Source organism: Psittacula echo (genome assembly GCF_963264785.1).
Source record: "Psittacula echo genome assembly, chromosome: 10".
Lineage (NCBI taxonomy): Eukaryota > Metazoa > Chordata > Aves > Psittaciformes > Psittacidae > Psittacula > Psittacula echo.
The window spans coordinates 7608238-7624077 of record NC_137741.1 but is presented as its reverse complement, the minus strand read 5'-3'; the positions used below and the strand labels follow the sequence as shown (position 1 = coordinate 7624077).

Here is a 15840-nt window from a genome sequence, read left to right as displayed (position 1 = left end):
GTATCCAGAAAAATATATACAAGTACTTAGTGCAGACTGGCATTACCTGTAACTCTTTAGTTTCTTCATTAGCTATAAGTTTTTTCTTTCTTCTTATGTTCAATATGAAAACTTGCTGAAAACACACTTCCATTTGTGTGTGAAGCTGTTTCAAGAGAGCTGAAATCTTCTCTTTGCATTTGAAGCTTGAGGGTAACTGTCAAAAGGATTTTAGACTGGTTTAGTTGGGCATTATTGATAGTTCTCTCTTGCCCACCTTTCCTCCAGCTTGTAGTTACAAATGTAATTAGTTAAAATCTTGCTATGTTAATGGACTGCTTATTCTGCAGGTGTAAAAGAGCTCTTTTTTTCCTTACAGAATTTTTCAAAATACAGTGTTTACTTGGCCAGAAATGTAAGCTCTTTTATAAAAGAACCTCCACATAATATATGTTCAAATGATTTTGCAGAGGTGTTACAGTGTTCCCCATCAGGATATTTTGAAGGCACATTTATTAGCATAAAAGGGTATAGTCCCACCCAGTATTTCTGTTGTCAAAGTTCAGTAGTTTGTTATGGTGTGTACTCTGAGAACTTCTTGGTTGTTTTTGAAGTGTTAAAATTTAGTAGGCTTTTTACATAGTCTCTAGTAGCAGAAATTGTTCCAAATAAGAGACCTGTCCAGGTGCATGTCATTATAGTTTGTAAACTCCAACCTCTGAGGCAGTTGGAACTGGAATTACTGAATTGCAGCAATACACCTGTGACTTCACGGCTCTGGTAATGATGCAGTGTCGGTGCTATCAGACATACTGTTTTCCAGCAGTCTCCCTTCAAATCCTGGTGAATCAAAAAAACCAAACCAGTTAGTGAAAAATCACTCTGGAGACATGGGTTAGGTTTTGTCAGGAGTTTTCTCTGGGGTGGAGGCAATCAATTCACAGTGTAGTAACACGCAATGGAAACTCCCAGCTGATGCCGAGCAGGTCTATGAATAGTAAAAACCTGGGACAAGTATTTTCATAGTATGGATGAGTGACCTGGTTCTTTAAATGCACAAGTAAATGGAGAATGGATCATAAATCACCAGTTATCTGAGACTGATTCTTACGATGTGTTTTTTTACATACTGTATTTTTAATGCATTTTCCTTTGTTACAGCCACAGTTTATATTGTCAAACAGTAAGACCTGTGACACCAACAGATTGTTACTTACATGAAATGTTTAGGTATGCAGATGAATATATATATATGTTGTGATACAAAATTCTATATTTGCAATCAGACTGAATTCATGGGTTGGTATATAATCTCTGTAAATACGTTCTGCATACTGTAACAACAGCAGAGCTTTACATTGATACATTTGAGTTTGCCACAGTCATCCTGTCTTGCTTGTTTCCCATCTCCAACTCTAACTAGTACCAGACAAACAGATATTTAGGCTGCTTGCGAGAGAGGCACACCCTGTATTGGGATTCTGCAAACATTCTGAAAGTTAAATCTTCAGTTTCTATTTCTCTGGTTTGTAAAAATCAAATACTGATGTATGTGGTTTATATTGGCACTACATGCTCATCATTTAACAAGCACCGTGCTGTAAACTGCTTCAGTCAGATTCTGTTTTTCTTTTCTGAAAAGAAGTTATTTATGGCAGAGGAATCTTTTCTATCCATGTCAGCTTTTTGTTACCAGACTGCGTTTGAGAAGTATCTGAAAGTACCTTATTGGTCTGTTATGTAACTCACATAGTCTAGGCTTATGCTTTCACAATTCTTTTCAGTTTTACACCTTTATGTATGTCAGGCTTAGAAGTGTCTGCTGAAAGTAAGAAAAGTCACACATGGATACCTGACTCAGTAATATCTTAGATGTCTGACTTGTTGATGAATTTTGATACAGCAGCAGAGACATTCCCAGCTGATAGCACAGAAAAGAAGATAGTACTTCCAAGTGATCTGCTGCTTACAGCCCTCCTATCAGTGCACTCTAAATGATTAAGCAAACAATCTGCTGCTTGTTTCGGGCTTTTTTTATTCTTCACCTATTCATTACAGTGTTTCTGACAAAAAGTGAATACTATTGTACACTCATCTTCCCAGGGTGAAAGTGGAACGTGGAAGCCCTGCTGTGAAGGTGGTTCTTTGTATATAAACTACCTTTCTGCTTTCCTGTATGAAAAGCACTGGTGCTTGAAGTGCCTGTGATATCACTGGATGGTGGTATTTTGTTCACTGCTTGTCTCCCCTAACATGCAAGGAAGTTAGTGGATGCTTGAATATGGAGTGTACATTGAGTTGCCTGTGACTTTAGATGTGAGTTTTGAGTGTTATGTTTTTGATCTGCCTCTAAATTTCAAGCATGTCTGCAGATGTTCAGTTGTTTGCAGTAAGATCAGGATATTGGCTCTTTTTTCCAGACTTAGTATTAGCCTTGTTTCTTCTCTGGTACCAAAAACTTGTATTTGAGAACATACAGCAACTCATTTTTGTAACTTCATGCATAGCTTTTAGGTGTCTTGTTTACAGAAATAGGTAGATATTTATGGTGGTTTATACAAAGTAGGTTGAGATTTTGAGACTTCAGAAGTGAGACCAAGCAATATGTAATGCAGGTGTAGAGAAATAAACAGAGGATTTTGTCTCACTTCTGTTCTGTTTCTAGTTACATTTAGAGAGGTCAGAGTGGTGGTGTGCTATGCTGTTGGTTGGAATTGTACGCTTAAGCTGAGGAGTATAAATAATAAGTGATTCAATAAAAGCAAAAGGATCTTAAATTTTACAAAGTGAACAGTAAAATACTGAAACTGTTCTGAATAGGTTTAACTTAACATCTGCTGTTTGAATAGGTACCAGACATGGCGGGCTACCCTCACATCCGTTACATTTCATCGGGATTGGATGGAACATCATTCAGAGGCCCTTTCAGGGGCAATTTTGAGGTTTGTAATAGACTAAAACTAGATATATGTCAAAATGTGTCATGATGGAATATGGGGAGGGTGTATGGTAGAGCTAGTTCTATACATAGATGTAAAAATCATAAAAGAAAATATCCTTTATTTATAGAGTGACCTCACTGTTGTGAACCGGGATAAAAGGTAATCAATAAAAGGTACCCTGGACCATGTAGGCTTAGGTGGTTATTAACTGATACTACATCTTGCTCTGCCCACCACCCAGTTAATAGGATGTTGTATTCACATGATAAGTTGATAAAAGTTAGAGATGTTTCCAAATAACTGTGCCAGGATCCTCCTAGTGAGGGTGAAACTTGGCAACTTTTAACAGTGTTGTCCTGTTTGTTATGTAGTGCAGGAATTGAAACTGAGGGAAGAAGGGGCAGGGGGAAGAGAAAATAAAAGGTATCAGATGCAGAGAGTTAATGACCTAGTCCACTGAAAACATCTTCAGTGGCATCTCATGGTTCTGATAAGCTTCATTGCTGGAGAAAAATAAATCATTGTATTTCAAATTAAGCAACACATTTTCTGCTAAGCCTTAATGACTGTTAGAAAGCAAATATTTACATAATGCATTTCAATTCCATTTTCCTCATTAGATACACAATTATGTGTGAACATATTGTTAACCAGTCCTAGCTGACAAACAATTTCTGATTTTTATTTATTTTTTTTTTAGTAGTAAAATAGTGTTTCCCTACATCTTTAAATACCAGGCAGTGTTGTGTGGGGTTTTTTTTTTTCAGAAACCCATGCTTTTTCCCTCCTAACATACTTGTTTGCTTCGTCTGTATTTCAGTAAGTTGGGAATTGAGAGTTTGTCATTCTGCAAATATGTTAGAATAATATTCACTCAAAATAGTTGAAATAGCAGTCTTTACACTGTTTATGCCTTACTGATTTTTTTAGGAGCTGATTCACTTGGAGGAACGATTAGGCAATGTTAATCGTGGAGCAACACAGGGAACTATAGAAAGATGCACGTATCCACATAAATACAAAAAGGTGAGGATTTCTCAAATTGTGGCCCATCTGTATTATTTCTTTGAAAGTGTAATAATGTTTATGGCTAGGTTAAATCTGCAGAAAGGGCAGCTTCAGGGAGTGCATGTTTTCTGTATCTTGCAGTTTCAAGGATTGTAAGCGAAGCCTATGTGGCAAAGCTTACAATGCCACCTCTTTCACGAAGATAATTTTAAACTTGGTCCCTAGATAAAGAGCTACTATAATGTGATAAAAGTGGTTTAATAAGACTTAACTTGTCCGGCAGTTATGAGTAGCCCTGTAAGCAATGAAATTATTGGTAATAGTTATATTGTCAAGGGACTTAAGTGATAACTCATTAAATAAAATGAGAGTTTATTTTTTGCATAAAATTGTTAATGATGCTTATCTGCGTGGTACGTATCATTTTAGCCTTTACTGTGATCACAGTAGGAACACTGGGACATCAGAAGGTTTTGAATCTGGAACAGAATTGGAGCAACTCTAAGTTGTCTCTCAGTTTGAGTCTATGATAGCATAATATAGAGTCCTATCCACACAATGAAATAATGAATATGTTTATACATAGACAACAAGTAAAAGGATTGGTTGCAACAATATGACGTTAATATCTTCAGTCAGTCCAGTGGAGTTTTGTAACTAACAATAGTTAAATCTGATTTGTCCTGTGATTTTGCTTCAAGTGCTTGTTCCAGATTCATTTTGGTTCCAATACATTTGAATAAATATTATGAAAACTTTTCAAAAAAGTATGTGTTGAATATGTACTAAAACCAGATTTTCTTCAGTTTGTCAATAATGTCATCTCTACTAATAAGGTAACAACTGATTGGTTCTCACAGAGGAAACTGCACTGCAAGCAAGATGGGGAGGAAGGAACAGAAGAAGACACTGAGGAAAAGTGTACCATCTGTTTGTCTATATTGGAGGAAGGTGAAGATGTCAGGTAAATTGTACCACTGAATATCAGAACATAGTGTTAATATTCTGGGTTTGAGACCATATTTGAGTATAGTACACTACTCTGCAATACTCCCTGCAATTGAAAACACACTTTTCAGTTTGTATTGTCTTCAGGTAGAATGTAGGTTATGTTTTACAGTCTTCTGTAAGTTGACTGCCTGTCTCATAACATAAGCCCAAGCTGAGAACCCTCAATTAATCAGGCTTTCAGTGTATCTGGAGTTAAACCTACCTAAGACAGATTTAAATTGGTGTAATAGAGCAGAAGCTAGCTGATGCTTGACTTCATTGCCCATCTGTATTTCTTCTTGGAACTGGAGAAAACACAGGTTCAACTGGAAAGGCCAGTGAAACTTGGGGAAGAACATGCACGTGCAAAAAAAACCCTGACACTTCAATGGCGAAGCCCACATTACTGTTTTTATGCAGTAGGTATGTTGATGTGGAAATGCTTTATTAACACTAATGTTTTTCTGTTCTGATGACAGGCGCCTGCCATGTATGCACCTTTTCCACCAAGTATGTGTGGATCAGTGGCTGATTACTAATAAGAAGTGCCCCATTTGCAGAGTGGACATTGAGGCTCAACTGCCCAGTGAAAGTTGACGCCGCTTTCCAGAACTCTTGTCCTCCCTCTCTCTCCCTTCTCCTTCCTGGTACTGCAGTCAACCAAAGAGAAGACAGTTGAGTTTCAGTGTATTTATAAAACTTTTTTTAGGTTTTACATTTTTTTTCTTTTCATTACTGTATTTTTGCATGGTTCCTTGTATTGCATTTGTTTGCACATATTATGGGCTTTGTGACCCCAAACTTGCAGGCAAGATTAGCTGCTTTAGGAAGTAGAATTGTGTGGTCTCTTTTGTTTTTTGGTTTTGTTTTTTTGGGTTTTTTACGTAGCATCAAGCTTTGAAAGTATAATTTCACTCATTACTAACCTTGGATTCCTTAATTTAATTGGTCATATATTTAGTTTAAATGTATAAAGATCATCTAGAAAATGATAATATGTATTGAGACATTCCTTAATTAGGAAGAAATGGCTGCTGTATATTTACAATATCAGTTCTGAGTCAAATAACATCCTTAATACTGGGAACAGAATATGAACTATATTCAGTTTGACTGATACATATAGCATACTCATCACCAGAGTTTTTGTCTGATCAGATTTTTGTGTTCGTTTTTGAAATTTCAGCACAATGCAGATATATTTGAATGTCAATATTAAACATTTAGACTGCTGTTCAGATTGTATTTATCATTTTCTTCTTGTGTCTAGAAATTTGAATCCCTAACTTAAATATTTGCTGCTGTGAAACAGCTCTAGTGAACACTAAATGTTGATTTCAGTTAGCTGGGTTGTAGATACTTGCAGATTGAAAGAATTATTAGGGAAGTGGAAAAAGAGCTTAGAAACTGTTTGGTCTTCTGCTAACTTAAGTTGAAGTATCTCCGCACACTGAGGTTTTGGGTTGTTTTTTTTTTAATATGAAACCATTCAATGAGGACTTAGAGCTGCAGGGTTTTTGTTTTTTGTTGTTTTGGTGTTTTTCATTTTGGGTTTTGTTTGTGGGGGAGGCAGATGTACATGCATTCATAGAACTTCTGAGGGTTCCAGGTGTGTCTTGGGATTTCGATTAGTTTAATAAAGTTAGCTAAATCCACTTGCCTCTTGTTTTATTTTTTCATTAGTAAATTGAAAGCCTGTAAATTTCTGTAGAAACTGAGACACAAATTATGTGGTTACCTAGTTTTTGCCTTGATCATAGATTCCCTCTATAAATTACCAACAGTCCATCACTGATTGAAGTATTTTCTATAGTTAAGATTTGCTGCATAATATAGTATATAGAATTAAGTTATAATGTACTAACATTTCGCCTTTGGAGGAATTTTTAAATCCACATCAGGATTCAAGTTGCTTATCAAGATTCTTTCACATATAATAGATTATAGTTTATTTAAATGTGCTCAACGTTGCAAAATGCAAATGTGTAAAACCATTGAGACAGTATTACTGTCACTTTGGAAAAGATGTTCCTTGGGGATCATATATGAACATGTCCATAAGCTTGCATTAAGCCACCTGCTTTGTAAGTGGATTGAATAATAAATACCTTCAGTTTCTCTTGTCTTTGTCTTTCATAACCAGATCAAGTGTCAAATGGTTTACAGTAAACCTAGAAGATGAACTGTTATGTTTACACTAACTAATCCATTTATAAATATTACCTTATCTAATTTGATGCCTGTTTTTGTCTGGTTAAAGCTGCTTCCTTTTCATTTTAATTTTTTTTTTTTTTTTAATCTGTTAGGAGTAGCATTTGCCAGTGTGGTGTCTATTGCTGGCAATAAACTTAACATCTTGGGCACTGAGGCTTTAAGTGGAGAGAAATTTTATTCCAGCATGTGTGATAAGCGGACATTTTTAAGCTTAATTGTATTGCTAAAACTGAACTTAAAACCACTATGTGCTTGTACAATGGGGGATATGAGAGATTTTCAACACATGATTTGACTGCTTCAAAACCTGACATTGTTTTATGCTAAAGGTTCTTGAACTTTATGGGTGTAGGAAACTGAAAGTGAGTATGAAGTTGAAGCTGCATTGGTAAAAATGAATAAAAGTAACTGGTAAGACTGAACAGACTTTCTGTTCTTTAGTGCCTGTTGAAAAGGAGAGAAGTTGTTACTACTGGTGCTTTAAATCTGATGATACTCACTTTTAAAGTTTCCAAGAAGGTACTTCAGAGACATGGGACAAAAAAAAAAAAGGGGGGCGGGGGGAGCCGCTCTGAAACAATTGAGACTCCTGGTTATGTGATAGAATCTATTTTGGCTTCCTTACAGGACAAAGAAGCACAGGTTGGGGGATAATTATTATTTAATTTTTTTTTTTTAGGAAGTATTTTACGCACCTGCTCTGGGTGCCAGGTACTAGAGGTATTTTAGTGGTCCATGAATTGACTTGTTTTATAAACTGCTACTGATACTGTCTTGCTTTTAAATGTGTGCATAACATTGTAATGTGATGTTGAACACTTAGGTATTTGTCAGGAGTCGCAGTGTTCTGATCTTACGTGCTATTGCAGGGGCTAATAAAGATGCAGCCTACTTCTATTCCAGAAAGTTGTGATTCAACCATAATTTAAGGGAAGGAAAAAGAATAGGCTTTTGCTTTTGAGAATTTCCACCACTTACTGTGCTTTATATGCTTAGATGCATTGCCTTAAGTTTTCTGCAGCATCTTTGACTTTAAAGATAAGATTCTCAACAGTATGCATCAAATTACTTTTCATATAAAATTCCATTGTCAAAAGAACTCCTTTTGTATGCAATAAATAAAACGTTAGACTGGTATCATTCAAAATCTGTTTCTTACGTAAGTTTTCTTTTTGCTTTTGTTTTGCCTTTGTAAGCAGATTCTTTTGCAAATGTGTTATTACAGCTTTGGCCTAGGAAAGGATTCTTTTCTAGCAACCTTTGGATATAGAAGCATAGAATGGTTTGGGTTGGAAGGGACCTCAAAGCTCCTCCAGTTCCAACCCCCTGCCACGGTCAGGGACACCTTCCTCGACCAGGTGTTCAGTCCCCATCTAATACACAATCTCCTGGTGCTTGTGATGCAGAGGGAGGCACCTATGTGGTGCCAAGCCCCAGGGAGGTCCAGCATATGCTGACAAACAGAATCACCTGTGAAACTGCCGTTGTGTTTCTTTGTGTTGCCCTTATGTTGTCCATAACTTGTGTGTATGTGAGGTTGAGGAGAGTGCATAATAGTTCTCATTAGATTTTTATGTAAGTTCAGGCAACTGCTGTAGAGTTGAACTAGTCCCGAGCTTCAGGAACTTGTTAACGTGACTGTTTCTAGCTACGTGCCATGCCTTTCTCAAGCCATGAGGAGCATTTAAACTGAAAGCTTTGCAGGTGCAGAGCATCCCCTGCTCTCTGGCATGCTGAGCGGCTCGGGGAGTGCGGGGGAGCTGCCGGCAGCCGCAGCGGCGCTGCCCTGCTCGTGCTTTCTGCGATAGCCTCGCACTTCTCAGGGTACAGCCGCTTCTTGCTGACCTTGGCCTCTCCCCAGCCTGCGGTGAGGTAGCTGCACCCGAACGCGCACGCCCCCCAGCCAGGGCCCGGCTGGACGGAAGTGGTGTAAGCCGTTCCTGTTTGGGAGGGGCCTGAGAAGGTGGACCAATTGAGGACGTGCATCGTACGATTGTGTCCAATGGGAGCGCAGGACGGGCTTTAAGAGGAGCCGCAGCAGGACGAGGCACTGGTCGCCGGTGCAGCCCAAAGCATTAGGAAGTGTGTGAGGGCAGGCGTGAGCGGCCGCAGCCTCCTTTTATCTCTCTGCAATGGCTTTACCGGTGACGCGTCGCGCCCCTGTGAGTACTGCTTGTGCCGGGGCGGGGGGGGGAGGCGAGTTGGGCTGTGGAGAGAGGGAAGGGGGGAAACGGGAGTGTGAGGGGACAGAGAAAGGGAGTGGGCTCAAGAGGTGGGCGATAGGGGTGTCGAGCGGGCGAGCTGGGGGTGTGTGAAGGCCCATCGGTCCTGCCGCTCTTTGCCGTCTGGTAGCCGAGCTCAGCGGATTGTGGGTCGCCGTGCGAGCAGGCTGGAAAGGGCTTTGCCCAGTGGAAGTTTGGGGGGAAGCGGGGCACTCGGCGCTTCATCTGGCCGGGAGCTCCCCTGGGCTTCAGCGTGGAGTGGGACCCGCGGCAGGGCTGGGGGGGGAAGGCTGCGCGGGGTTGAGCTCTGAGGTGGGGGCACGCGCCTCCCGCGCGGGGGGCTCTGCTCTGCGCACGGCACGCCCTCATCCTCGCCCGCGGGGGGGTTGGTGGTGGTGGTGTGTGAGGAGCCTTAAAGCTGTGGTAACGAGAGGGTGCGAGGGGAGGGAGGGGGCAGAGGAATCTCTTCTCGATGGTGGCTGGTCGGTGGTTTAATCCTGACTCCGCGAGCAATCTTGGAGACCTGGTGCCTCGTGCGCTGTGTGTAACAGCGTGTGTTCGTGTCTGCATGCATAACTGTAATTTGCATGGTCTGTGTGTAATAAAGAAATGGCTTTGTTCAAGAGAATAAAACTGAAGTTACAAACGTGTGAAGACAATAAACAGCGACGCGGTAGGTAAGCACTCTAACAAAAAGTTGTCATTGAGGAAGAGTGAGGTGGGGTGCATTGCTCTAATACTAGAGAGAGTAGTACTCCCTGAAACTTGTATAGAGGAGACTTCTTCTAAGCATGTGTGAATGAACAGTAAATAAAAACTGGTTGAGTAGTGGATAGCATACACGGAGGTATGGTGGTCGTAAGTGTATAATGGAGTTACGCACCTGAAAGGTCTCAGAGTCTTAAGCTGCGCTTTTATTGTTTTAGGTCACTAGAGGGGTGGAGAATGCTCTGATTGACCTTAAGAGTAAAGCTAAAACTCACCTTCCTGGCAAAAGGGCTGCTTTGGAAGAAATAGGGAATAAAGTTACGACAAGAGGAACACGCATAGCTAAGGTAAAGGAACACTTGAAATCTTTCCATAAGGAAAAGGTTGGATTACTGGCTCTGTACTAATTGTAATTATTTGGACTGCAGAAAACAGAATGTTCCAAACCATCTGTAAAACCTACAAAAGGACCTAACAAGATGACAAATGTAACTGTACTGCCTAAATCTCCGGCTGCTGTGAATCAAGCTTTGAAAGAAACTGATGTTCCAAAGGTAAGAAGTAATGATACTGCTCTGATTCTTAATTTGATTTGAAACTTAGAGCTTTAACTTCAGAATAAGTTGCCTGTATCTCATTTGTTTGATGTATCTGATTTCTCTGCTGAAAAAGCTGAGGGTTTGGTTTAATATATGTTGTGCTTAAAGGCTAACATTAAAGTGGTAGAACTAGCTGTTGAGGTACTGGGTGAAGCTTCTGCTTTAGATGGCAGTTACTAGAAGGCTTTCTGATTCTGTCTGTACAGCATCTTGGTGAAAGCTTGCAGTGCTAGAATGCAAGATCAGTTTCAACTTCTTTTATCTGTAAGGAACTATGTTAATAACTGGAGAAAAGTGTGGAAACAAGGGAGCATTGCAGTGTAAACAGTAAATATGTAAGGACTATAATCTGTTCCTTAGGTTCTGTCTCCTGTCCCTATGGATGTATCTATGCAAGAGGAGGATTTGTGCCAAGCCTTCTCTGATGTGTTGCTCAACAATGTAGAAGACATTGATGCTGAGGACTGCGGGGATCCCCAGTTGTGTAGTGACTACGTAAAAGATATCTATGAGTACCTGAGAGAGCTCGAGGTAAGACATTCTGAGTCTGTGCTTCTGCAGTATAGTGTTGATCTTGTTGCTCACACAGCTTTTTCTTCAACAGCTGCAGCAATCAGTCCGCCCACATTACCTTGATGGGAAGACGATCAATGGGCGTATGCGTTCCATTTTAGTTGACTGGCTTGTCCAGGTCCACTCAAGATTCCAGCTTTTGCAGGAAACGCTGTATATGTGTGTTGCAGTTATGGATCGCTTCTTACAAGTAAGATATTTTTCAACTCATGTTTGGATTAGGAGACTTATTCAACTACTGAGTTCAATTTATAAGGAAAGGATAAATCCTAAGAACCTACACAGTCCACTTGGTGCAAGCACTCTGTGTAATGTTGCATCTTAACTCTGAGGCTGCTGTCCACTTTGAGCCTGTCATTGTAGGGATGCTTCTGAAATTTCATTTACATTATAAGCGTAAGCCCTGTTATACTAGTGGTTTAAAACGATAAATAAGAATCTGTTGATGTAGAGTTTGACTTTCTGTGGCCTGATTTTTAAATTCATATGTTGCAGAGTCATCCAGTGCCTCGTAAGAGGCTTCAGTTGGTGGGTGTAACAGCACTGCTTCTAGCTTCAAAATATGAAGAGATGTTCTCTCCTGATGTAGCAGACTTTGTTTACATTACTGATAATGCCTACACCAGTAACGAAATCAGAGAAATGGAGATCGTGATTCTTCAAGAGTTACACTTCAATTTGGGGCGACCTCTTCCAATTCATTTCTTGAGAAGAGCATCAAAAGCTGGGGAGGTGGGTACTTGTCCTCATTATCTAGAACTTTCTTAGATGTGTCAAATCTTACCAGGATTGCTTCTGGCACTTTTATCATGTGATCTTACTACCTTTCTGCTTACACGCTGGATCAAGAAATTCAGCTATGAAACTCCACCCTGTGGAGTAACATGACATCACTGTGGCAGCCAGTAGCAGTTCGTGTTTGTATTTACTGGCCACTGTGTTCAGTCTTTGTGGCAGTAATTTTACTGTTAAACATACCCAGAGCAGAATACTTGCTTTTAATCTTTTTTCTGGTGATTTGGGTAGTCCGTAGTGTAAAGGGGAGCAGTGTTGCTGTTCCTCATAACTTCTGGATGTAAATATTGTATTGTTTAAGAATAAGAATTTTAACTTTATCTTTGACCAGACAGTTCACTGTCTCGAGTGAACTGCCCACACTTAAATGGGTTTCAGTTACCTCAATTGACCACTAGGTAATGCTCGATGTTAGGGGACTGCTTTAATAAGGATCTCCTTGGCATGTTTTGCAATTTTGTGTTATGTTGTTTGTCCCCCTCCCTCCCAGTGTATTACAGAAGGAGCATTTGTATCCTTGGTTGGGCACAGCAGTGCCTGGTACTGCAGTTTTCTATCTCCCTTGCTTGACTTTGTGTCTGAATTCTATGTGGGTGCTAGACTAGACTGGTTTGGGCTCCTGTCTCAATTTTGACATGAGTGCCTGTTAAGAAACTATTTTTGTCAATTAATAAACAATTCTGAATTATTACAGTAAGGTGAAGTGAAATTTTGTGGATTAACAAACTCTCAATCTGGTAGGCTGACGCTAAGCAACATACACTAGCAAAATACCTAATGGAGCTGACGCTGATAGACTATGACATGGTTCACCATCGTCCTTCAGAGATTGCAGCTGCTGCATTATGCTTGTCCCAGAAGCTTCTGGGACATAACAAATGGGTGAGTATTTGAATAGAGTTAGTGAAGGTCATGCTGTAAATAAAGATAGATCTTAATAATTTTCATGGTACATATAGAGTAATGAAAGTGTGGACCATGAATAGTGAATTGTAATTCAACTACTGGTTACTTTGCAAGTGTTGCTGTTTTTATGTTCTCCTCCGTGTAGAAATGTGGTTCTTGGCATTGGTGTCCAGACTCCTACTCTGCACCAGAAGTAATTCTGGATCTGTCGCTTAAACTGACAGTGCTACATTTCTTAGCACTTAAGGCTAAGCCATGAAGGTTAGGGCATTGGCTACCTGAAGTGACTGTGCCTTGAGCAGCAATCCCCACTTCATCAGTCTTGGATCTGTTGCTGTTACATTGCAGGATGCAAAGCAAGAGTACTACACTGGGTATACAGAAGACAGTCTTGAGATGACTATGAAACATATGGCCAAGAATGTTTTCAAAGTAAATGAGAACTTAACTAAATACACTGTAAGTACCACTACTTAAATCTTCTAAATGTTTTAGAGAGAACCTTTGTTGTATATTCTGGCTCCTTAGGTAAATGTTTTGTAGGTTACCTTAAAGTCTATGCTATTCTGATAAGGCTGTGAGAAGAGGGCATTGCATTAGTACTAACTTCAAAGTATTTTTAGACGAACTGGGCTCTTGGTAACTTTGCTTGTTTGTTTTCCAAATAGTCAGCCTAAAAGACCCAAAATTATAAAATGTTTTATGTGCACAGTATTTATCTTTTGTAATGCTGTTCCTCTACCTTTGCAGGCTACAAAGAACAAGTATGCAAGTAGCAAACTACTGATGATAAGCACAATCCCTCAACTGAACAGCAAGATAATCAAGGACCTGGCTTTACCACTCTTGGGATAACCCTAGGCAGCAAAGTTCTGTTGATGTATGCACTTTGTCTTTATCAGCCTGTTGAGGCAAAACTACTGCTCCTTGTACATAGCATTCCAGCTGTACCAGAGACATTTCAGGTTTGGAAGGTGAAGTTTTAAATTTTATTTGTAATACAACTCTCTGCCTAGAAATAAAGCTTCTCTTTTATGAATAAGAGTGAATCTTAAAGGCTCTACGTTAAACATCTGATGTTTAATGTCCAAGCAAGGCGTCTGACTGAATAGGTGATTGATACAGCTTGTAATTAATGTGGATGATTATTCTCAGAGGTTGTTTCTAGTGAGAATCTCCAGGCTTTATAGTGAGTTATATTTAGTAACTTACTGTTTTCACTGTTAAGGTATGAAACCAGGCAGAGAGTTTATCTTTTCTTGGTGTCCCTCAAGTATGTACTTTATTTCAGTGTCTGGTCTAAAGCAGTATACAGGAATTTCTTTGTCATTTGTTACCTTCACATTTGGGGAGGTAGGTAGGCTGGCTGTAACATACTAGCCTGGTAAATATCTGTGGTTAGGAACTCTGTTCTTAAAATCTGCTTGATTTCTAAGACATACTGCAACACACACACACACCCCCCAGCTTTCAACTGCCTCTTCACTCATACCACCACCCTTTTTTCCCCTTTTTTTTTTGTTTCTTTTTTTTTTGTTTTCTTCTGTTTTTTCTTGTTTTCTTGCTTGCTTTTTTTTTGCTGCCAACCAGTCTCCCTGCCTTTTCCTAGATTTTCCTGCCTTTTCCTAGATTTTTTCCTGCCTTTTCTTTCTTCAGCTTTTACTAGCTTTTCCTGCCTTTTCCCAGATTTTCCTAGGGTTTTTCTTTTTCTAGATTTTTCTCCCTTCTGGTCTCTCTCATTTTTCCTGCCTTTTTCTCTCCCTTTTCTTCCCCTTCTTTTCCATTCTCCTATAGGAATATAACTATATGAGTAATCTGTCTTTTCTGCCTCATACCTCATTTAAGGCTATTTATTTGTTAACTTAGTGCTATATAACTAATGTTAAGTTACAGACTTGTTAAGTTACACTTTTTACCTCCCTTCTCCCAGTATCTCCTCTTCATGAGTGTGCTGGTTCTGATTTAGAACAACTAAATACTGCAAAAATGGCCTAGAATTCAGTGCTCCCCCTACTACTACTGCATTTTATCTTGAGCAGCAGACTTTTCTCCCATAGGATAAGTCAACCTAGCACTTCCTGCACATGGTCTGTTGAAAAATGTGCTTGATCAGTTTTTGTGTATATGATTCCTCCTAGACTAAGACCCAGCTTCCAGAAGCAGACTCCACAGTCTGTTATCCCTTGCTGGAGGGGGAAGTTTAAGTGTGCCTAAACTAGATGCAGGCAATAGTTTAGGAGGGATGGGATTCAAGATTTTTCAGCTTTATCTTAAAGCTTATGCAATGTGTTAACATACACAGGAATTTTTTTTTTTTTTGAGCTGCTCTTAAGAACTGAAAATTAATGTACAGCATGTGAGCTGGGCATGGTGAAAATGTGTTGGAGCAAAGGAAGGGGATTTTTTTCTTTAGAAATCCAGGCAGTAAAATCAACAGACATTGTGAAGGGATACGTTTATATATGTAACTGGAAACAAACTGCACAAAGGACAGACATGTTCAGCTAACTGTTGCTTCTGTTTTATTTTCTGGAGGTTCAGAAGGCAAAGCATGAATGGTGGTAACTAACTGTATGGCAAGCAACAGTCACTCTGGTATGGGAGGCAATCAGATTTGAGCAATAATGCTATTGCCATTTGAAAGGAGTAGTGCATATCTGTAAGTACCTGGCATAAAAACTCTAGAACTACTTCATGAATAACAGCAATGGAATACTACATTATACATTCATACATGTTTCTATCATATTCAGTTTCTATATACAGTATATGATCTGATTCTATAAATGTACAGCTCTGCATAAAGACAATTATTACAATAAGACAATTAGGTAGAGCATTAAACATAAATCCAACATGGGCCAGCCATATTACACTATAAATCTCAAAGAAGGCAACATTATT

At 39.4% G+C, this 15840-nt stretch overlaps 2 protein-coding genes across 19 annotated transcripts in view; both read left to right on the top strand.

Annotated features, from left to right (window-relative positions):
• Window positions 1-8294, top strand: part of RNF111 (ring finger protein 111) — a 46595-nt gene extending 38301 nt beyond the window's left edge. For 5 of the 13 annotated variants that reach the window (XM_080626257.1, XM_080626253.1, XM_080626254.1 and 2 more), the window contains 4 exons: window positions 2829-2921; window positions 3852-3947; window positions 4736-4893; window positions 5399-8294. In XM_080626257.1, coding sequence (XP_080482383.1) covers window positions 2829-2921; window positions 3852-3947; window positions 4736-4893; window positions 5399-5516 — 465 coding nt within the window. In that variant the 3' untranslated portion in view covers window positions 5517-8294. Of the gene's footprint in view, window positions 1-2828; window positions 2922-3048; window positions 3081-3851; window positions 3948-4735; window positions 4894-5398 lie in introns of those variants that run through there. The other 8 variants (XM_080626251.1, XM_080626260.1, XM_080626259.1 and 5 more) reach the window with 6 other exon arrangements.
• An 813-nt stretch (window positions 8295-9107) lies between these two features.
• Window positions 9108-15840, top strand: part of CCNB2 (cyclin B2) — a 34732-nt gene continuing 27999 nt past the window's right edge. Inside the window, exons 1-10 of one of the 6 annotated variants that reach the window (XM_080626153.1) lie at window positions 9115-9295; window positions 10282-10410; window positions 10492-10617; window positions 11023-11193; window positions 11267-11425; window positions 11731-11967; window positions 12772-12912; window positions 13285-13395; window positions 13687-13816; window positions 15472-15834. In XM_080626153.1, the coding sequence (XP_080482279.1) occupies window positions 9266-9295; window positions 10282-10410; window positions 10492-10617; window positions 11023-11193; window positions 11267-11425; window positions 11731-11967; window positions 12772-12912; window positions 13285-13395; window positions 13687-13791 (1209 nt within the window). In that variant the 5' untranslated portion in view covers window positions 9115-9265 and the 3' untranslated portion in view covers window positions 13792-13816; window positions 15472-15834. The other 5 variants (XR_013957735.1, XR_013957736.1, XR_013957737.1 and 2 more) reach the window with 5 other exon arrangements.